Below are 22,297 nucleotides of genomic sequence, written 5' to 3'. Positions count from 1 at the left end.
TCAAAACCGCGAGCACCTCCGAAGACAAGGCTGCACAGAGGAGAGCTCGTCACGCCGAACGTAAACGGCAGCGTCGAGCAGCAGATTCCTCGCTTCGAGAACGAGAAGCCGCTTTGAAACGCCAGCGGCGAGTAGCTGATCCAGATGGCGTTCGGCAACGTGACAACGCTTCGAAACGCCAGCGTCGAACAGCGGATTCCTCGCTTCGAGAACGAGAAGCCGCAAAACGTTCCCCACTACTCGATAAATAAAGAAGATATTTAATACGCTACTACACGTGTCTTTACTCTAACACGCTACTACTCGACGGCTTTGCATCCCCTCAGGGTTCCCACGTGGGAAGATGGTGCAATTTTTTATGCAACCTCAGCTTCAAAAATTTCGATTCTCACCCGTTTCACGGTAAACTGTTTGTTTTGTTCTTGATCAGCTAGTACAGGTTAATTAAACGTACCTGCAAACCGGTTAATTTCTTCCTGTGGACTTGCTAATGTGTCGCCCGTGTAGTGTACGCAAGCGCATACCTGCGAGCAGGCTTATGTGAATCAAACGGCACTCTTGAGCGTATTTTTTCTCGGGGAGAAAAAAAAAGCGATTGCATGTCAACCGATGGAGGGCCCTCAGGAGATGGCCTAAATGTGCAATCAATGCCTCTGTGCGTGAAATCTGGGCTGAATCAAACGAGGCGACCATAATTTCGCGCCTCTGAGCACACCTACCTGGGCGGTGGATACGGAAGTGTGGCGTCGCACGGCGACAGCGGCTTCCTCCATGGCCGCGGGTCACGCTGCGAGCTACAGTCGGAGCTCGGGTAAACCCACTTGAATGGACGCAGCGAGAAGTCGTCCTTGGCTTCCTGTGTAGCCACGAAGGAAAAAATGACAATCCTACCGTCGCGCAGGGCTGCCAACTCTAGGGAAATTTCCCTAGATCTAGGGGATTTGGGTTGTCTTTAGGGAAAGAGGGAAATTTGTCAAAATCTAGGGAAATTTTTATGTCCACATGGACTTATGGCTCGTGTAATGGTGTCCTTTGTTAAGTTCAACATTTAATAATTTTTTATGTACTACGCATTTAAGTTTCTCGAAGCGCAGATATCTATTTCCCATTAATGTGCATCGAGCGAAGCTATCGCTCCTACGTTTGACACTGCTGGTTTAAATAGCAAAAGAACATGATTGATGAAGTTCATAAACTTGCTCGCTCGAATATCTCATGCACTGCGCATCGTCTGTGCTCGTTCCTATTATCCTTCTTTCATATATACTTGGATGCTATTAGAAGTGCTCTGTGTCGTAGTACAAGATTTTTGTGTTTTGCATTGAACTGCGGTGTTCTTGATTATGTCATTTTTTATAATTTAACATGTCTTCGGCTTATATACAAGGCGCGGTAACACGTAGTGCTTCTTGGAATGTGGTATTGTTGTGTGTGCGCCGAGCGATTGCTTTTACTTTCTAGGTAATTTTTATATATATTATTCACTATTACATGTCCCCCCCCACGTAATGACCCTCTATTGTTTTTGTGGTTTGATGAAATAAAATATTTAAAGCATTGCAAATTGTGCTCCAACATTTTTTTCAGCTTCGTCTCCGTTACTTCAAAAATGGTTTCAAACGAATTCATAATTATGCCTTAAAAGTAAATGCGGCAGTCATATCGCATAACTGGAACCCAATATCAGAGAAAACACCTGTTAACCGCATTCAGCAAAAGTCTAGGGAAATCTAAGGAATTTTTTCATCTGAGCTAGGGGAAAAGTGGCTTCGCAGGTTGGCAGCCCTGCCGTTGCGCAGCTGCTAACAGTGACGGCTTGAGACCCCCTCAGATCGCTTTGTGAGGAGAGGCTCAAAGCTTCGCAGGAAGCCATTTTGAACGCAACGGCACATGTACTGAATGGTGAGCCACCTGCGCTGGCTCCGCGTTATGGCTAGGTAGTTCGAGGGAATCAGAAAGCATGAGGGACCTCTCTTTGTCTGCAGGATGCCGCAGAGGAAGATACCTCGAAGCAGGCCTCACGGACCACTTACGGCATCATGGTCCATGTACGGCATATATGGCGGTGCCTCGCACAGCGCCACAGCGGCAGAGGGTGCTGCGAGGACGAGTGCACCGCTTACCTGAGTGTAAGTGGCGGCTCCCCTGGATGGGAGAACATCCCTCAGTGGGCTCCTAGTCAGGGTCAGCAGGCAGCAGCATGCCAGCACGACCACAGCCACGGGAGCCAGCAGGGACGCCATCACAACTGCGACCAGCACAAGCTCTGAACCAAAGCGCATTGCGCACAGCTGCCGGCCGCCGAGGTTGCAAGCAGCGATAAATAGTGAGAATCACGAGTTTAACAGCATACCGTGGAAGTTGGAACCTTTAAAAGAACAGGCAGCTGGGAAAGTTGGTTTCATTTGAAGTAAAACGGTACGAACACGATGACTAAGCCGGACAATAAAGACATCTATAGCAAAGTGAAAATTATAAATATCACCATTAAGAGCTTGTGATATGACCCATCACCCATGCACGCGTGCGGAATGTTTACTGCGACGCATTATATGTATAACCCCCTCCTCCCCCCTTCGTTTATATTCCGGTGAAGCCTCTTTACTCGGTGCCTCTCCGGGGCTCCTTGCCACAGCCGACCGCTCTATCACAACTGCTATTCCCCTCGCTGCCCCCTACGCCTATTTTACAAGTTGCGCTATCGGCTTACAACGGCGGTAGCGCCGTTAACAGATGATTGTGGAGATTGCGGAGGCGCGAATGGGCGTAAAAATAACTGAAAGCCGCCGCCGCCATGGCCGCCTCACATTCCATCTTGCCGAGTAGGTGTGAATTGAAGAGCCACTTGCCCGATTTCAACGCCGGCGTGAGTCCATAATTCTTCAACTTGAAAGGCTTTCCGAGCGACATAGCTGACTGTTTATCCCGGTCCGCTACGCTCCGATAGCAAGCGGGAGCGCCACTGCGCATGCGTGGCGCGCTTGGCCGCGAATGCACGGTTGCGCTGAGCGGGTCGCCCGTACCGGAGCGAACCGTCGAAAAGGGTCAGCTAGATCTCTCCATTTTCGGCGGTGTATTTCACGCCTAAGTATGCGCCCATCGCCGGTTGCCGGTTTATGCGTACACGGTTAAGGCGGGAAGGGGGGGGAGTTTGGCGTGCACGCACAGCTCGGCTGCATGCCGCCACCTATATAGCAGTCCGTCCGTTCCGTCGTGTACGTTGTTACCGGGTTGACCGGGACCCGTCAGGGCACTTGGGCATTCGTCGCAGTAGGGGGATTAGTTCCGCGGGCCTAGGCCTTCGCCATGTCCGTGCCTCCTCGCCCTTCCGCGCGCGCAGGCGCAGACGGGTCGTGGTAAACCCGGTAACAACGTACACGACGGAACGGACGGACTGCTAAAACTTTCTAATGGCCGTTGTGCTGGTTCGAGATTTGGATGTGGAAGTCTCATGGCTGGATGCGTACTGTCCTGTCCTGTCCTGTCCATAATCGAGCGGTTTCGGTCTGGGTTGCTTTGTTACAGACAGTTATAAGATGCGTACGACGGGGGAGAGAAACGGACACTCGCATGTTAGTCCGCTAGAATAAAACCGAGACCTTCCAGCTTCAACTCGCTATGGGACGGACGCATGTCTCTCATCAATGCGTAAGTGTGGGCTAGTTGGTTCGAACTGTGAAACATGGTTAAGTAGCGCCGTAAGGACGGGACAAAAGTAGAGACCACACAGGACTAGCGTTAGACATCAACTAACCATGTTTCGCATGTCTCTCGCGCTCCCGAACAGAAGCGCGAATAGGCGCGAAAACAATAGAAAACTGCGGCCATTCGTTCCAGCTCTGTCGAGTTGCTGCGAATCCCTGCCTTATGAACGGCAACTTGCCACTTGGAACGCCGACGTGGGGCAATATTACTTGTTCTGCTTAAAGGGCTTTTAGAGCGACATTTTCGACGGTTTCTTTCACTCCTAAGCCCGCGCACATAACCGGTTGCCGGCGTGCACAGGTTGGGGGAAGGGGGAAGGGGGGGGGGGACAGTGCACGTGAGGCTATGAGTTTCATGCCCTTACTGATGACATGTCCGTTTTGCTGGCGGGAAGTTTAAACGTAGCGCCAAACGGCCCAATGCAACTTGTCCGGTATCGTCTCAGTGGTCGAGCAAATTTTGTTGGTGTATTACACACACAAACAGTAAGATGCCTATGACGCGGGAGTAAAACATACAACTCCATGTTGGTCCGCGAGACTGAAGCTCGGGTCCTTCCAAGTTTCATGCAGCTAATTGGCTAGGAAATATGCTTAATCCCGAATTACGAACAAACCTGGTTTCTATCGTGCACTCCGTGGATTGCGTCCAGCTTCGCAGGTCATCCTTCTTCACAGAGTGGAAGGGCACTAATTTTTTTTTTCTCCCCGCGTCTTTCTCCTCTCTCGTGCCTGCTTCAAACAGCCCTGATCCTGCACATAAGGGTGCATTGCTTGTGCAGAGGTCGACTTCCGACCTCTACACTCACAATAGGCGGCTGTACTTTGTTTTTGTGAGTTAAGATCAGCGTGCGTGCTGAGAAATTCGCCGTCGATATTCTCGGGTTCGACCACCCAAGCCTTCCGTCGTTCGGGTGCCCTCCCCCATCGACGGGATACGACCTGGCTTGCGGCAACCCATGCTGCTGTGGACGTAAGCCGCTTTCGGCGACTTCGCGGGCACCCACGCGCCCTCCAAAGAAGGCTGGCTTATGACCAATAACACTACCGCTCTTCAACGAGCCGCCCAACGCCGGATTACCAGAGGGGGCCCCAGGCGTCCCCCTGACGCTTGTCTGGGTGGTCCGAAGGACTTCGACCTTAGGCAGATTTCCTGTCTGTAGCCAACATGACGTCCACCTGTGTAAGAGGGAAAGCTGCCCTCTCTATGTGAGTGTGTGGGCGTCAATTTCAGTGCCATAGAATGTTCTGATCGGTGCGTTAATGAACACAGCGGAGAAAAAGGATGAAAGGGGATGGACCAAATTTGCTTATTTAATCTGTCGCGCGCAGGAGCGCACTGCTCTGTTCACTCAGTATCAAACGATGTAAATTTCTGTACATAATGTCTCTTTTTTCGATCTACTCGGCCTCAATGTTTGCCCCAACCCAGGACCAACGGACGCACACGCTAGCAGATCCGCAACACCGGCCACACGACCTGACCGAGGAGCCACTGCCAGGGAGGCCGTAACAGAGCCAGCGTTAGCCGTGGTAACGTGGCTAACGGGGCAGGCAAAAGAAAATTTCTCGATGTGCGGTTGTGGCGGAACGCGGAGGCAAAAAAATCGGTTCCTGAAGCGGAAAAGGCAGCTGCTGACAAGGAAAAGCTATCGGAAGTGTTGAAAAGCAGCGGTAAAGCATCAGTGGACCACCCCGAATTGGTAAATGCAGAAAAACCAAATGGAAACAGTAGGCATTTTTGTCCTAATCTCTTATAGTGTCTTGGCGAAGGGAACAGAATTTTTTTATAATCTTCTGCCGCGTGCATTGTAAACTGCCATTCAGGGCTATAATTTATTGTGTTCGCCGGTGAAAGCTGTGATTCATTTAATTACTCTTCGTTTAAAAATGAATAATGGCTTGGTTTCATGACCAAGCACATGAGAACTATACAAAAGAGCGTATTACGCAAAGTAAAAGTCTGTTGATTAGCTTCTTGAAGAGCTTTTTTATCTCGTTCGACTACTAACTCTAGCTGGTGGTATTTCTCTGTGAAATACTTGTTTTTCAAAAACCGAAGTTTTCAACTTCGTACGGGTTTGAACTTCGTCTAGAATGCCTCTGCGCAGAGCTATTCAACACTTGATTTCGTAGCATTTCGTACTTATCGATCGATACAGCAGGATCGTCTTTTCTGGAGGATATTGGGGCTAGGCAAATAAATTATATTACCGTTATGTACCCGCATGCTGCAGCCCCGTTACTGCATAATGACACTCCCCTCGCGTTAGTTCCACGGTCGCGCTGACGCATCGACGCCATGTCTCGTGTTAGAGCCATCTACGCCGCTGGCACGTTTGTGTCTTTGCCGGCTTTATGTTCCTCCTTCACTCCCTCCTCTCGAGACCCACTCGTTTACAAGCTATTTTGCATGCTTCGCTCCAACAAAGTTTTGCCTTGAACTCCGACTTGCAAACATCGAAATGAGCTGGGAATATTTCTGAGCATTTTTCACTGGAGCAACTTTACTCAACCTAAGATGGAATTTCGTGTAATTGTTGCTTTATTTTATAACGAGTAGGTCTGTTCGTGGCAAAAAAGATGCAGTAATGAAAAAAAAAAAAAAAGAATCATGTAGATATCGCGCCGTGGGTGAACCGGTGTTTCAGCGAAGCTGTTATCTGTGTTTGCGCTGATTATTGCTGATTTTTACTCCGTGTGTTGACGTCGTTCAGGTGCAATGCAACAATAGTGATGTTTCGGCGCAGTCCAGTACCGCGACTGTTCACTACCGCATTGTTTAGACATTTTTCCACTTCGGTATTACGACCCAGTACGGACTCGCCCTCAAAGCTATCCTTTGCGACGAATCGAATCTGTTCCGCTTTAAGTTAACGAGTGGAATTGATGATGATATTGACTCCGTGTGTCATTAACTAAAGACTGCCTATCATCCATCTTTCGTCACAAGCAATGCGTTGTGGCGACACGACTTTGATGTCTGCTTCCATCACGATAAGGCCATTTCGATGCCACTGCCTAAACACAAAGATAACGAGAACAACCGGGGGGTTATGTAGAGGGTGGCTACTATGCCCAAATTAGTGTGTGTTAAAGGGAAGCTGAAGCGCTTTCCAAAAAAATTGAGTTAGATTAACAGTTATATAGTTTCTTGCGCGCTGATTCCGAATATCACATTTAAATTTATCGTACATGAGTCCAAGTGGCATTTATCTTGCAAAAAGCGCGGCCCCGTTTGAAAGGCGCGCTTTTCGTCTTTTCTCGCCCCTAATTGGTTGCGCCAGTCATGACGTCAGAGGAGGACACCCTTCGGCCGCGCGGGTTGTCAGAAGCTTTGCGAACGATCGCACGGTTGCCTTTGCGGCAATTTCGCTTGCAGTTTAATTTTCGCACATGACTGGAAGTTAGTAATATGTTTTCCCGTGCTGTTGGTTCAATTATCTTGGAGCTTAAATTTGCTTTACACGACAGACAACCCCAAAGAAGTGACTGTAACGTCGACTAGTGGGTTCGATCAAAATATTTTTGAATTAGGCAACCAGCATAGGGGGATTTTATACCTTATGTTAATATTAGGTACTGCCTTAACTGTTTCTTATTATACACAAAACCATTTATGCCGAAGATTAATGGGCGTTTTCTAAACAATGTACCAGCGAAAAGCACGTACGTGCACTGCGCGAAAAAATAGCGTTCATGCGCTGTAAACGTATATGCGAGACACATCTTGCCGGTACACGCATAAACCAACAAGCAGACTCTGCTTCCGCATTTCCTTTGTTTGTTGTCGCCCACCATACTCATCCCCGTACACAGACCCACACGCGCGCGCCATTTCGGCAGCGGCGCTACGGCGCCTCCGCGATTGCTAGCTGCACTTCGATGAGTGGCGTCTTACTGCTTCACATGCATTTATTCTGAAAACACTGCAGCATACTAGTGCCTGCTCAGCATTATTGACTGTAGTAGGGCTTGATTTTCGCTTGTGCGTTGCGCATTCTGCTACAATATTACGGCCACCTCGTTATAATTAACAGACCAGTCGGACAAGGCAGTTACGTTGTAGTTACGTTACTTTAGGTAACAATCACCAAACGTTTGTGATAATGAATCGTTGGCCTGTTTCAGCATTACTAGATTTAAGCATTTACCGCGCTAGTCGGACAGAGGCCGTATATTTACTCTTCGCTCCAAATTTTTTTAGTATCATCATTATATATATCACCGACTATCACTGGAGCACACTTGAGGTTCAGTGACAACAAGTGCTTGCCAGGTTATAATATGCAGCCACACGGAATCTTGGACGAAAAATTAGGCCCCCGCAGTCAACACAAATTATGGCACGGTGGTGGTTCGGAGTGGTGTTTTTTTTTAATTCCAGACAAACATCACCTTATCGTGACATGCATACTTGCAAAATAAGTAATCTGGTTGTTTTGGTTCTTTTACTTTGTAAGAATACTGTTTAATTACCTCTTAGCCGGGAGAGAACTTCTATCAGTATTGGCCCCTTGTTTTAGTTTCGCCAAAAAATTGTTTTTTTTAACACTGTCCTGAGCCCATAGGGAAAGAAAACCGACGCGTTTAACGAAACAAGTATTTCCTGAACAAATGTGACTTGGTTTCTGGAATGGAACGAAACATCCCCGGCCAAAGTTCAGCAGTATTCCTCATCCTTCTTAAATCTAGAATTTAATGTGAACATTCACGTCCGTCGCATAAAAAAAAATAAACCCGCATTGGAGCGGTTTACAAAGTATTTAACGTAGTATAGTATATTCTCTGTCATCAAGCACAGCCACCTCGGCTGTCGCTTCCTTATGTTATCAAGCATCCCGGCGTGGCATTATTCTGCTTAGGAATACGGCATGATAACGTATGCCTCGTTTGGCGTTCGTGCATACTTTTTGAACACGAAAGTTGTACAAATGAGTGCTATCAACCACAACAACAACAAGTATCATTCACAAGCAAACACGGCGAAAAGAGCATGGCCGAGGCGGCCGATCCGGCCGGAAGTCCAGGTATGACGTTTTTCAGCCGGTTTTCGCCCGCGCTCTGCGGTCTTCCGGCATCGCGCGGCGAGATGGGGGCGGGGCATTGGGCCACTTTTGTTTGCTCATTGCGCCGCTTCTATTGCATGTATTGCGAAAATATTTCGTACACATGAACTATTCAATGTGTACTTGCGGCTAGTCAACTTTTCTTTTAATTCTAAAACCGCTTCACCTTCCCTTTAATCCCGATGTACTTTATAAATTTCACGTTAAACTAAAAAAAAAACCGCGTACGACACTGACTGAGGGTAAGACTTCTAAGGTGTGATATGTTGCAGCAACCCCCCCTCTACTTGCTGAACGGACGTACAGTCGACTCCCGTTAATACGAAGTCTACGGGGATCGCAAAAACTTTGAATTAACCGAGCATCCAATTAAAGAAAAGGCACAATAGCCGCATTATTACTAGTCCGCGACACGCCTCCATTCATGGTTCCGTTCAGAATCTCGACTTCCGCCCCCAGTCAAGCGTACGACGCTGGTTGTCATGATAGCTGAGGCTGATCCCTACAATCGAAGCCTGAAGAGTCCCCCACACAAAGGTCTCGCACGGCGCTGGGCGCAACAACAAAAATTTGAGAACTTTGAAAAAGAGAGACGCATACGCTGGCGCGACTCCCAACTGTCCTGGTGCTTTATAAACTGTGCGCTGCCTCAATTGCGATGGCGCTAACATTAGTACAGAACACGGCGCTGTTTTTGCGCTCGAAAATTTTGTATTTTATCGAGAAAGGACGGTCGCCTTGATGCTTTCTTTTAGAAATAACTTCTAATTAACCGATTTAATGGGTTCTAGCTTCGAATTATCTAACGATCTCTTCCACTGAATTGCATGTAAAATTGCCGGGACCAGAACATCACTCCCAATTAACCGAGAATTCAAATTAAGCGACTTCGAATTATCGAGAGTCGTCTGTATATGTCCCAGGCAGGTGCTCGGGGACCGTTTCAGGGGCGTTAGCATTTGCTACTCGAGCCCTTTTTGCGCGTGCACAGAGTCGCACTGTCTCGTCGCGAAACTAAAAGTTCTTGACTCGCGCGACGGCCGCGAGTCGCAGGTTCACTGCTATTTCAACACAGCAAGGTCCACCTATGATAAGACGAAAATGCCCTGAAAGGAAAGGGTGGCAGGCGGCGACACCTTCCTCCCCAATGACAGCTCAAATGTACGTATACCAAGTCGCCCTCGGCTTCTTGACGTTCTGTGACTGTTCAAGCAGCGAGTCGCTTATATACGCGCTTACCGTAGTCGATAAAGATGAACCAGTGCCGGTGGAATTGCGTGGGCGCGGACCGCATCGCTGGGCTGAGCTCCGTGGGAAGCAGGAAGAGCACCAGGCTGCAGATGCCGTTGAAGAGCGCCGAGTTCCAGAAGAGGACCACGCTGAGGCGATTCTGTCGGCAAGAAGGGGAAAAGGGGTCGTGGTAAGGCGCAAAAGGGGAAGGAAACTCAAGCTATCTACTAAAGAGGCCACAACTATATACAAGGCCAAAACTGTGATCACAAAAAAAGCACTCCAAGAAAGCAAAGACAGAGGAAGAGACGGGTCTTTACTGGAGGAAGAAACCAAGATCTGTGCCAGAATGTCAACACCATAACATGTTACTGGATGGGGGAGGAGGAAAGAGTAAACAAAAGGTCGCCCTACAGGCTACAGACGAGATACGAAAAAAAATGAAGAAACAAAAAAAAATGTCACGAACGCTCAGTTCGTGCGAAAAATTCGATTAGGCGGCAATAGGTTTACGGTATTATTCTAAATCATCGCAGTGACGCTGATGTCATAAGCAAACAACGCTGCTAGGGCTTCGCGTCTAAAGGCAAGAAGTACTCATGGCTACTGATACTGGCTCTCAAGATTACAGACTGCTTTTTTGAGCAAATATAATTAGCGGTGTTGCGTACATTAACGTCCAGAAGCAAGGTTCTTGGGCCGCAACAAGGCAAGGACTGATTAACGTCTAAAAAGGCGGATGGAACCAAGAGAAACGAAGTTTCGGCGGGGTGCCTTGCGTTGTGCCTTGTTTCTGGAGAATATAAAGACTCAGTTTTCATCACCTCACCCTGAAATCGCGAGATTCACCCATGTCCCCATTAAAAACTGGTGCAGAACGTTCTGCCACCCATTTTTTACCTTTCACGCCAACGCAACTCAGTATAGGCACAGTCCTTTTACGCTCATTGGCTCAAAGCATCCGGCCAAAAACCAGCAGTATTTATCCACCTAGTGTCACTAGATGTTATCAGAGTATCACCACTGAGGCACGCAAGTCAGCAAAACACACGCACGCGCGCATACGCACGCGCACACACACACGCACACACACGCGCGCACACACACACACACACACACACACACACACACACACACACACACACACACACACACACACACACTCACGCAACGGCTCTGTGCATTGGAGACCCAAGCCCCCTAGTAACCTAGCTACTGTCAGGAGTTTTCTTGCCACGCACACTGCCTACAGTGTGGAATCGGAGTTTTAGCAATTCGTATGCTCCGTCCGTTCCGTGCTTACCATCAATAGATAGTTTTAGCAGTCCGTCGGTTCCGTCGTATACGTCGTTACCGTGATTACCGGGACCCGACTACGCATGCGCGCGCGGAAGGGCGAGGAGGAAGTGCGAGGAGGCGCACTCCACCATGGCGAATGCACGGGAATGGCGAGGGCCGGCCAGCAAAACTAATCCCCCTGCCGAGACTAATGCACAAGTGCCCAGACGAGTCCCGGTCAGCACGGTAACTACGTACACAACGGAACAGACGGGCTGCGAAAACTCTAATACCGGGACTCAACTGCGCCTGCGCGCGCGGGCACAGTGAGTAGGCTAGTCCTCACCGTAACGAATTAATGCGTGGGCATGACGGGGGCCGCCCCGCGGAACTAATCCACCCTACCGGAACGAATGCGCAAGTGGCCAGTCGGGTCCCGGTCAACACTGTACGCACGGAAGACACGGATCATACGGAATGCTAAAAATCTGTTGTGCAGCCCCATTCGCTCCTTTAGGAGAAGGAAAAGGCTTACCAAGCTCACGTACTCGCGCGGATTTCGGCATTCGGTACGCTGCGTCTCCACGGTTGCAGCAGCGCAACCCAGCAGAATGTTCTGTAACAGAGCATTGAAGATGAGAGTAGAACTTTGGGTGTTGGGGAGCAGCTTAAATTGTAATTCTGAGAACTGCATCAGTAACCTCTGAGAAGCATACATTTGAAATGGTACCCAATAAAAGAAATTGGAGGACACCAAAGCACCCGGCCCTTACGAGTTGTGAATCCGAAAGCATTTAGCCCTGAAGTGAATTAGTCAAACTTCTGGCTTTTTGCATTGCATATAGACTGGTTCGAATAAACACACTTTTCTTCGTTTATCCGGTCGATAAAGCAGTATTAAATTCATAAAGCCTGAAAGAAGAACAAATACCATGTGACATTTGCGGCGGCCGCAACAACTAACAGCAGTGACGAGCATTCGAAATGCGATGTGATTGGACCATGTCAAAGACTGGGGTTGTTCTAAGCAGTTTATTTCGGTTCTGTGCAACAATATGCTTGGCATCCGATGTTATTGTTAATTGAGAATTCTCGATATCTCAAGAATCGGCGTATACCGCGCTTCTGTCACGTTGTCGGCGTTAGAATGCGTCAGATAAGCTTGCCAGCCCCGCTTAGAATCGCAACGTTCACTAGCCGAGGCGTACGCAGCGGCTGCAGGCCCTCCGAGCCATCGGAGATGCTCAACAGCGAGCCGCTTTTACCACCCCCTTTGGAACGTGACTGGCTCACGCCTGTGTCGTAAGACCCGTGTTCGCACCAGGCCGAGAGTCGGCTGATTCGGCACTGTTCCCGCAAGCTGTTGGTGCTCATGTCAACAACGCCAACGAGAACTTGCAATGCCAGCGCGTCAGTGTCAGTCTGCATGCAGTCTGCCAACTCGCTCGTGGAGCAATGAAGGTTGCAGCGCAAAATAGTGAATGCAGTATAGAAACAAACAAGCACACGTCCAATCGGGGATTCGAACATGGTGACGCCCTACAACCAGTGCTTCGGACCACTCCACCATAACCCCGCTTTTCTTTATTGCCTGGCTTTGATTATAGGCAAATAAAACACAAACTTCTGGTTGTTGAGGAGGACTGCTATCACGGCGCGCTCATACGCGCAAGGGTGGACCAACCGATAGTTTGTGAAAGACACTAAGAGGGCCTTGGGCATGGAGCAAGAATTTCTGCGTGGCCTTGAGCTCGAGAAAGCGCACACTCGGCGAAATCGTGTAGCCGAGATTGCACGGAACGGCATAACATCCGGAGGTGACGAACACATCGAGCGTGCTTTTTTACGGCAAAGCTGTATACCTCTAGCGCCCCCCCCCCCCTCACCGGTTTCACCGCCGTGGGCAAAAATGATCTCTGTGGACCAAAACTCCAAGGCCTTAGGCGCCTAGCGCATGCGTCAGGCTAATCAGACATAACCGATAGTTTTTTCGGACTACAAAAATTCGTACTTGCTGGATATTCCAGACTTTCTCGAGGATAGGCCATAAGAGTAATGACTCATCCCCATGTGTTCCTGTGTTCCCGGTTGAGATTACGTTTGCAGATTTTTGAAGGCTAGTCAGGACTAGTGTCACTAACTTAGAGCAGTTCTTTCCCAAGACGCCGAGCGCATGCGTCAAGCTATGCAGGACCGACCCACCCAGCATTTGCCGCATCTTTGGACACACTTGTGCTGCTGAAATTCTGCTACACGCGTTATCTTTGATTCGCATTCATAATGACGTGAGTCGCGCGCAGCCGCAGAGCACGGAGGACAAGCTAAGCCTATACCAGAGTTGACCGACTAAAACGCATAGACCACGAAATGGCGGCGCCTGTGAACCGTCGCAGTGTAAACAAATGTCACGTGATGCAAACTGACCAATGATCATGGTGGTGGCACGGAAGAATAGGAGAAAAGAAGGTCGATATTCTGTACCCTTATCTAGTGACCGCCGAGACGACGAGAAACATTTAATATCCTCCTCCATCACCATTTGCTGGTTTACAACATCTTTAATTGCTGGACATCCACTTTCGCAAGGCGGGATGACGAGCGATTTTAAAACCAGTAAAATGCCGAGTGCTCGTGTGTGCTTGCCTCGCGGCGACCGCTCTGCGTCGCGGGCGCACGTTTGCAAGACAAGCATACCCACTTAGGGAGATTGGCCAAGATTGGCAAAAAACACTCCAGCGTTCTCAGTAATCGTGACAACACTCCCTCGTGGCGTAGCGGCGGCGCGTACGTTCACGACGTATGTGGGGCGTTCCTGGAGTCGCGTCCAGGTTCCGTGGAGCCGGTGTTGCGCCAGCTGTAGCGTTGTTTGTTGCTAGGCAACGCGAGGTTCTCCTCGAGGTTCTCGCCAGTTTTTTTTTTTTTTTTTGCTAAAACCACTGCGCGAGCCGGAGACGCGAGCCGGTCGCCGCGAGGCACGCGCTCACGAGCGCTCGACATTTCCTCGCTCCTCGGTGTTTTCGCCATATTTATTTTTTGCTAAAGCCACTGCGCGAGCCAGGGACGCTCGGCGGTCGCCGCGAGGCATGCGCTCAGGAGTGTACGGCATTTTCTTGATATTTTTAACGCATTACACGTTACGCATTACGGCCAGCTACAGTGGCTCCGTTGTTAAAAATCTTTAACGGATTAGGCCACATTGTAAAACGCATAACCAGGGGAACAGGGAAGAGGAAACGATGAGACGCATGCAGGCGCTGATTAAGAACCGAATATCGTACATCCTACCGTACCAGAAACTTACCATCACTAGAGAAAACCAAATAAACGCCTTCACCTGGACAAGATGTATACGGCAGCCCTCAACCTCCCATTTTTCATGGTCGCCTAAAAGGTCCTGAAATCGGGTCTTTATAACATCTTTGTAGACATTAGGGAAGCAACGCTCCTGGCGCAAAGGAAGAGGCTGTGAAAAAAAAAGTCGGGACGGGCTGTCGAATGCGAGACCCCCCTCCCTGGATACCATGATGGAAATGACAGCGATCAAGCGAGTCCTCATAAAAACTTTCCATTGTATCGATACATAAATAAGGACAGGTAAGAAGCTAGACTCAAATTCCTTTCATTAAAATACCAAAACCACGTAAACGCAGCATATACCGGCCTCGAACGTACTAAAGTAACGAGGAAACAGTCGTCGCAGTGGACTACCCTGGCAATCTGAGACTGCATTACCTTCCCCTACACACAGGAACGGAAGACGCACGTTTAAAATCCCCAGGTGGTCAATTAATTCGGAGCCATCCACTACAACGCGCCTCATCGCCTATGTAGCATCGGCGCGTTAAACCTCAATCAATCAAATCAGGAAAGGAAGAAGTGGAGACTGGAGCCATCCTCTTTGCAATCCAACTGGCGAAATTATCAAATAGAAGCACTATTATTAGACTGTCATTACAGTGTTTCAAACATGATCACAGACAGATTGCATAAACTTTCGCGAAAAATTCTCCTATTTCCAATGAAAGATGTTCAAATTACATGGACACCCGAACGCGAGGGTCTTTAATGACACCGAGGTTACTGCAGGAAGCACGCTAACTCGCATACCACGCTCCTTGCAACCCCGTCTGCCACACTCCCCTCCCCGAAAAATACGGAGAACGTCTCTTTTTTCTATACGTACAAACACGATCCTTCACGTGCCACAAAGGGCTCCAAGGCTGAAGAATCGCGAACTCTGCGCTGGATACAAACAATTCTATATATACACAAAACCATTTAGGTGCAGATAGGAAACATCCGACGGAAAATTAAAACTGTGCTAAATGCGGCAAACATGCACCACCTTCCACGCTACACAGTCATTTACAAGATGGCATGCTTAGGGGAGAGCAACTCAGACATTGTACATTCGATTTCTGTGGAGAAATGGGAGGCAGCCTGAACGAGCTCGTCCCCTCAAGATCAGCCTGAAGGAGCAGGAAACAAGCTGCTGCATCCGGGGCTCTGGACTTCGCCTCCCCCTCTGCACACACTCGCACTCTTTCTTACTAAACAAATGTATTCTTTCAACCTCTCTCTAAGCAAAATCCAGAATGTTCAGACTGGCCACGACATGAAGGAATAAGCACTTTGAACCACTGACAGTGTCGCCTTTTCGATGAAATTGCCCAACACCAAGCAGCCGCGACTCTTCGCGCCCGCATCTTCAGCCCCACAGGCATAGGTGGCATCTGTCTGTCCTGTGCCACGGTGATTTAAAACCGTTGAGGCTAGTCTTGTACTCATGGCTGACCTTAATGCTTGGAAAGTGGAAATCGTAAACGCAGCAACTCCGTTCCAAAACGCTCCTTCGGCGTCGATGCATAAGGCTATCGGGTCATGCAGGTGCCGTCTGAAGTAACTGCAAGCTGTGGCCGAGCCACATAGAGTTGTGAACCTGCACCGGCGGTAAACTATAAAGGACGAGGACACGCATGCGCGCCTGCCGACGATGATATAGCCCGTCTGTACCTCCGGACCCACTTCTTTTAGCGTGGCCAAGAGCATTGTTCGCAGCATACTGGTCTCGGCGGTGGCGCTGATACCAGACAGGCCAGAAAAAATAAAATTGTCAGTTTATATGGCTCAGATCCCTGTGATTGCGCTGCTTCTCCAGCAGCTCGCGTGCGCTGGAAGTCTGCGGAAGACGCTCCCAGTTGTGTATCTGCTAACAGTGCCATCGCCGAGACCAGTATGCTGCGAAGAATGATCTTGCCCACATTAAAAGAAGTGGGTCGAGAGGTATAGATGCGCTATCACCGTCGACAGGCGCGCATGCATGCGTGATCTGCTGCTTTCGTTTTCCGCCGGTGCAGGTACACGGCGCTCATATATGTGGTTCGGCCACAGCTCCCGTGTTCCAATTACTTCTGACGACACCTGTACATCTTCAGACCTAAACCTAGATGTCACTGCAACTTTCTACTGGTATACTATTAATTAATGTTATTACTATCAATACTAAGTCCTGTATTCTTTTTTATATCTCCCAATCACCACGCGTGGCAAGGAAGCCATAGAACATTACAAGGGATGAGAAAGTGAAGGCGAAAGCGTACTTGGACTTTGTTGATCTGCTGTTGAAAGTTCCTGTTGAATTTTGCAGCTGCGCCAGTCACCACTGGATCAGCTCCCTGGACAGCACCCTACGAAGCTCGTTTCGCTCACTCGCCATCGCCAGGAGCCTCTTGTTCACCCCTGTCGGTGCCTTCACCTCTCGAGGCGGCTCGTATACATTGCGCAAGCGGCAGTGGCCTTTGGCCCCGCTGTTTCCCTCGTCCCGGCGCGCACTGTTACGCCTCTTCGCAGATTCAAATTTTGCTGATTTACGCTTAGGAGCCACACCTGGGCGATGAGGCCCGCCGTAGTGGAGGGCTCCGTATTAATTTTTACCACCTGGTGATCTTTAACTTGCGCCAAAATCTCGGCACATGGGCGTTTTCGCTTTTCGCCTCCATCTGTACCGTGGCAGGGATCGAACCCGCATCGTTGGTCTCAGCAGAACGTCTTAGTAGACGTCCCCCCCCCCCCCCTTCGCCGAACGTCTTAGTAGACGTTCCCCCCCCCCCCCCTTCACCTCTCCTCCGGCTTTACTTTCCCAGCGCGCCTCCCCTGTGTCGTGCTGCGCGCTCCGGTTCTCTGTGCGATTCCGTGCGCCTCACGCGTTCCACAAAACAGAGATAGATCTAAGGCTTTCGCCTTAAAACAAAGCTTGACGAAATATGCCGCCCCTTAACGCAAGCGTTCTATTCACAAAGCATGCCAGTAACGCGCAGCATCGGGTCCGTTCGCGTGAAGTCCCTTTGCTTGATGATTTTGGAAAAGGTGCAATACAGCGTGATTCGGCGATCGGGCTGCAGCGCCAAATGGGAGTGGCATATGGAAGCAAGAGGAATTGTCGAATGCTCCTTACCGTTGCGCCCAACATAAGATTCATGCCAAATTCAAAGCTGTCCAGTCTGCTGATCTTGAACAACACTGCGAACGTGCACTGGACGACGCCCACGAGCCCGTGAGCCAGGCCGGACAGGTTCCTGAAGAAGGCGGCCGCATCAGTCGGGCACTTCATCGATGCGCCCGCGGCACGCACGGCGAACGCGCTCTTGTCACGACGAGCTGCCTCGAGCAGATCGCGAATCTGGTATGGGCGGGCCGCTTATTCTTCGCGCATGCCATTTCGGGCGCAGCCGATCGCACGCTATCTCGGCATGAAATCGGCGCGATAAGCTTCGGTGCTGTTTGTCTGCTCTTCAGTAGTGGCTTCCCAAACTTGTAGTGGCAAATGTTGATCACCACTTTGCACCGGTCCCACACACTGGGCGTAACTTTACAAAGGTATGTATGCATTTTGCCCCCTCTCCCTTTTGAGGTTACGGGCTCAACTTCGTGAATTTCCTCTGAACGATTCTTCATATCGTTTTACGTAAGCCATCTGCGACGTAGGCATGCATAATCTCTTACACAACTCCCTGTAGTTTAACGAAATACAAAAAAAAAAAGAAAAACAGCCACGAAGCTATCGAACATTTCACACAAAATGTATCGAAATTTCCATCAGAATTCATCTCCGATGTGTCGTTTGATTTCGTCAGGTTTTTTCTTTGATTCCGTGGTTTTTACGCGATGAAGCTGGACCTGGTCTACGAAGCGCGCCGTATGTAAGGGCTACAGATTAATTTAGACAACCTGTGACCAATAGAGTCCGACGTGAGGAAATCTGCGCTCTGACCAGCGCCGAAATCTCGACACAAGAATTCGCTTTTCGTCTCCAGCAGAAAAACGGCTGCCAAGGATCAGGGGCTCAGGAAAGAGGAAAGAAGCCCCCCTCCCTCCTCCTTGTAGTAAAAAAAGAAGGAGCTCATCCCCGCTGATCTTGGCACGATTTGGAGTAGTCACGGCTTCAAAACGAGAACAAAAATTCAAGGTCCCGAACCATTCATATGGTGACGGATTACCCCGGGCTGTTTCGGTTTCTGTACATTCACTAAACAAAGAAGTCCGAGGATCCCTAAGTACATCTTATAAGTTGTGAATGCGGAAGCATGCTCCCGCCTGGCGTTGTCGAAAGGCTTTGTAACCTTGCCGCTGGAGGCGTGGGCAGGGGGTGCAAAAGGGGCACTGCCCCCCCCCCCCCTCACCCAAGCCATGGCCCAGCACCATTGCTCCGCCCCCTCGCCATCTCCCTCTTCCCCCTCAATGCAATGGGTTTACTCCCGTCAAGACAAAATCCTGCCGACGCCCATGGCTGGAGAGTGCGCGTTTTACTTTGCCGTCCGCTTTATGATGGCTTCGATCCGTATCCCACGCGTTGCGCCGCTGTTCGCTCCAGCTTCCGTTTAATGGGGGAGCTGATGGCGATGGTGGATTCTGCTGCTTGTCTGCTCACTTGTTCGGCTGCGTTCTTCCACTCCCTGTACTGGAGTTGGCGGCCAGCTCTCACTGCTTTCGATTTTAAGCTCGCGCTGCGGAATGTTTCGTGCTATTGCACCTTTTCGCTGCGCCCTCCTCTCCTACCTACCTACCACCATTTCTGTTCGCGGACCTTTCCCGGCTCGGAACAATGGCTGGACGGGTCCAAAGCCCGAGCCGCAATAAGGAGGAGGAGGAGCAATCATTTTCAGAGATTAACATTTTGCGCACGATATGGCAGGGGCCCTGTGGGAGGGCGTCCTTAGTTATGCGTGTCCTGGTCCTGGCTGGCCGCCCGGGCTTTAACGGAACTTGTTGCGCCGCAAGGTCCGAGATGGTCAGCCGGTCCGCCCACTGCTCGTAGGTAGGGTTGGGGATGGGTTACAAAGACGGGCATCGCTGGCACTCAAGGTGGCATAAGGGGCCAGGGGAAGGGTAGATTTTGTTGAGGGCGGTACGGTGGGGGCAGACTTGGCAGTAATGAAATTACAGTAATTAAATTACAGAAATATAAATTACTTCTTGCTGTAATGAGTAATGTAATGAATTGATTTTGAGTATTGGTAATTTAGTAATGTAATGAATTACTTAAGGCCAGTAATTTCATGTAAATTACTCATTAGTTTCCCAATTACTTTTGACTACGATATAGCCTCTCCGCTTCTCTAACGGCATAAGAAGTTGACCAAGAAAAGTTGACCAAGTAGAGTTCCAATTCCCCGAGAGTCTCTGGGCATTGGATGAAAAAGTTATTCATTATGTTCAGAACAACCCTGCCCTCATCCGTGCCAGCGGAGCGTACTTATGTGCAGTTCATTTACAGCGCTATACATTGGTATGTTAGATACCTTTAATACTTCTCAGCAGAAGCTGCGATTAAAATTGATCATCAGAAAGGTGTCCCCGTTCGTACAACAAAGTGTCTCTTGCCACGCTAAAAGACACTCTGTCGTACAAACGGGGACACCTTTCCGATGCCCGCTGTGAATCGTAGCTCCCGCTGAGATGTAATATAACATACCAATGCATAGCGCTGTAAATGAACTGCACATAAATTGCTGTATAAAACAAATATTTTTGAAATTGCAGTGTATATGTATATGAGTGTAAATAGAGTGTATATGATTTGGTAGTGTATCGGTGATGAATTTTTGTTAAAGCAATTTCAAAGTAATTTTATTACTTTTGAAAACTGATAGTAATGTAATGTCATTACTTCCGGCCACCTGTAATTTCTAATGTAATTTAATTACATTATAGAAAATTATAGGAAAATAATGAGTGTTGTAATTTAATTACTTTTAAGAAGTAATTTTGCCATCTCTGTGGGGGTATGAGTCGGAACCCAATACGACTGAGTCACTTTGCCATAACACAGGTTCCGTCTCAAGGGGGTAATTGTTATTTAATTTTCCATTAATCTCGTTTCTTTTCTTCTTATATTGTGTTTCCGGCACATTAATATCATTAGAGTTTGTTGTGCCTGTAAGAGGGAGTAAATGATTTTTAGTGGAGTACGCAGTTCAACGTTTCCTTCTCGTGCAAGAAATGCCCCTCGGACTGCCCGAATGATGCATACACTGATCCCAAGACTCAACAGGACTTTTGTTTCTTTCTAATATTTAAGGTTTATAAAACTTCCACTTACAATATTAATTTTTGAAGTTACCACATGTTTTTGAACGCAAATATTAAAGGAGATTTCAGATAGACCAAGCCATATGATGTTTGCGTGGTGCTCTTTGGCCACTAGGGCTATGGGCCATCTGAAAATTTAAAGATGACAATAACAACAACCACAACATTGTTACGGAACATGTATTACATTCACTACAAAGAGAACGCTAGATGCGCTGTGCGGAGGTGAAATCATCAAGTAGGAAACAGGAAGATGCTGGCGGTTACGAGCGAGTGGTGTTGCGAATCGGCCCGCCACCGTACTTTCCCGCAGCACTCCTCGGCTGTGCGGCGAACCCACTACGTGCGCCTTCCAAAACAGGCACCATCGTGTCGGTGACTCATGTTTTCATGCCGGGACAAGCCTGGGCCTCCGTTTCAAAACTTCGGCGGCTGCCGGCGAGGCTCGTCTCAACGCTCTCCAAGGACACAGAGGGCCCGCGATCGCAGCGGAGTCCTCCTCTCTCCCCTCTCTCGGACTCAACGTGCGCTGATGCTATCGACTGCTCACGAACTCTGGAAAGAGCGTTGTGTGTGTCTGTGACGTTCGTGGCGTGTTGCCGCTTGTTGGCGTTTTGACCGTTACCGCTTTTGGGTATAAATAGAGCCGCCCAAGCGCTGTAGACCATTCCTGTTTGAGCAGTGAATCCATGCTGTCACTCTGCTCGAGTCCTGTACTGTTACCTCGCCCATGGGGGCATTGTTTTTTTTTTTTTTTTTGGCTTCGGCTCACCTCTCGCTATGAAGTAAACAGTTACGTTAGCCTACGGCTTCTGGACTTCTTCACGGCTGCAACAGCGGCTGGCCGCTCGCTTCACTACGCTACCACACGTATGCCGGAGGCGACAGAGCTCGGCTCGGCTCGGCCCACCCGGTCGCAACAACTGGTGTCAGCGCTCGGATGACACGGTTGCAACAGTGGTTTGTTCCCTGCTTTTCGCGACGCACTCTTCCACCTTGTATCCCCCTTGAACAATTCAATATATATTCACCGCCACCGTCACAATCAGCAGCAATTATATTGAACCTTAGAAACATGGATGGCCAAAGATGGGCAGGCAGGATGTTGCAATATATTTACGTGAAAAGCGTGGGCACGCAGTCGAGAAAAAGAACCAGACTGAGGCTTATCACAAAGTATATGAAATCTGGAATCGCTGGCGAAACAATCAAAAAGAAAGGGAAAGAACCCGAGACAATTCGAACGGGGAAAAAAGGGTGCAAGCAAAGAAATACTTAGATGTCTACAGAATCGGGAAGCGGGAGATAACGAGGGAAAAGTTCTTCGATAATTACTGACCGGAGTACATTGCTCTTTAAAGACGGGGCGGATGGCTTGACGCTTCTCCACGAGCTGGTGCACGAAGAACTGTGTACGTGAGGGGACCG

General features: G+C 49.1%; 1 protein-coding gene across 3 annotated transcripts in view; it reads right to left on the bottom strand.

Annotated features, from left to right (window-relative positions):
- Positions 1–18,014, bottom strand: part of LOC144152172 (uncharacterized) — a 38,306-nt gene extending 20,292 nt beyond the window's left edge. The window contains exons 1-5 of one of the 3 annotated variants that reach the window (XM_077683401.1): positions 17,736–18,010; positions 11,817–11,897; positions 10,013–10,163; positions 2,124–2,248; positions 720–856 (exon numbers count right to left, since the gene is read on the bottom strand). In XM_077683401.1, coding sequence (XP_077539527.1) covers positions 720–856; positions 2,124–2,248; positions 10,013–10,163; positions 11,817–11,897; positions 17,736–17,891 — 650 coding nt within the window. In that variant the 5' untranslated portion in view covers positions 17,892–18,010. Of the gene's footprint in view, positions 1–719; positions 857–2,123; positions 2,249–10,012; positions 10,164–11,816; positions 11,898–17,735 lie in introns of all 3 variants that reach the window. The other 2 variants (XM_077683393.1, XM_077683407.1) reach the window with 2 other exon arrangements.
- Positions 18,015–22,297: the final 4,283 nt, after the last annotated feature.

Source organism: Haemaphysalis longicornis, unplaced genomic scaffold, assembly GCF_048455015.1.
Source record: "Haemaphysalis longicornis isolate Haplotype H1 unplaced genomic scaffold, Haemaphysalis longicornis Haplotype H1 scaffold_1, whole genome shotgun sequence".
Taxonomy (NCBI): Eukaryota; Metazoa; Arthropoda; class Arachnida; order Ixodida; family Ixodidae; genus Haemaphysalis; species Haemaphysalis longicornis.
This window is presented reverse-complemented; position numbering and strand designations above follow the sequence as displayed.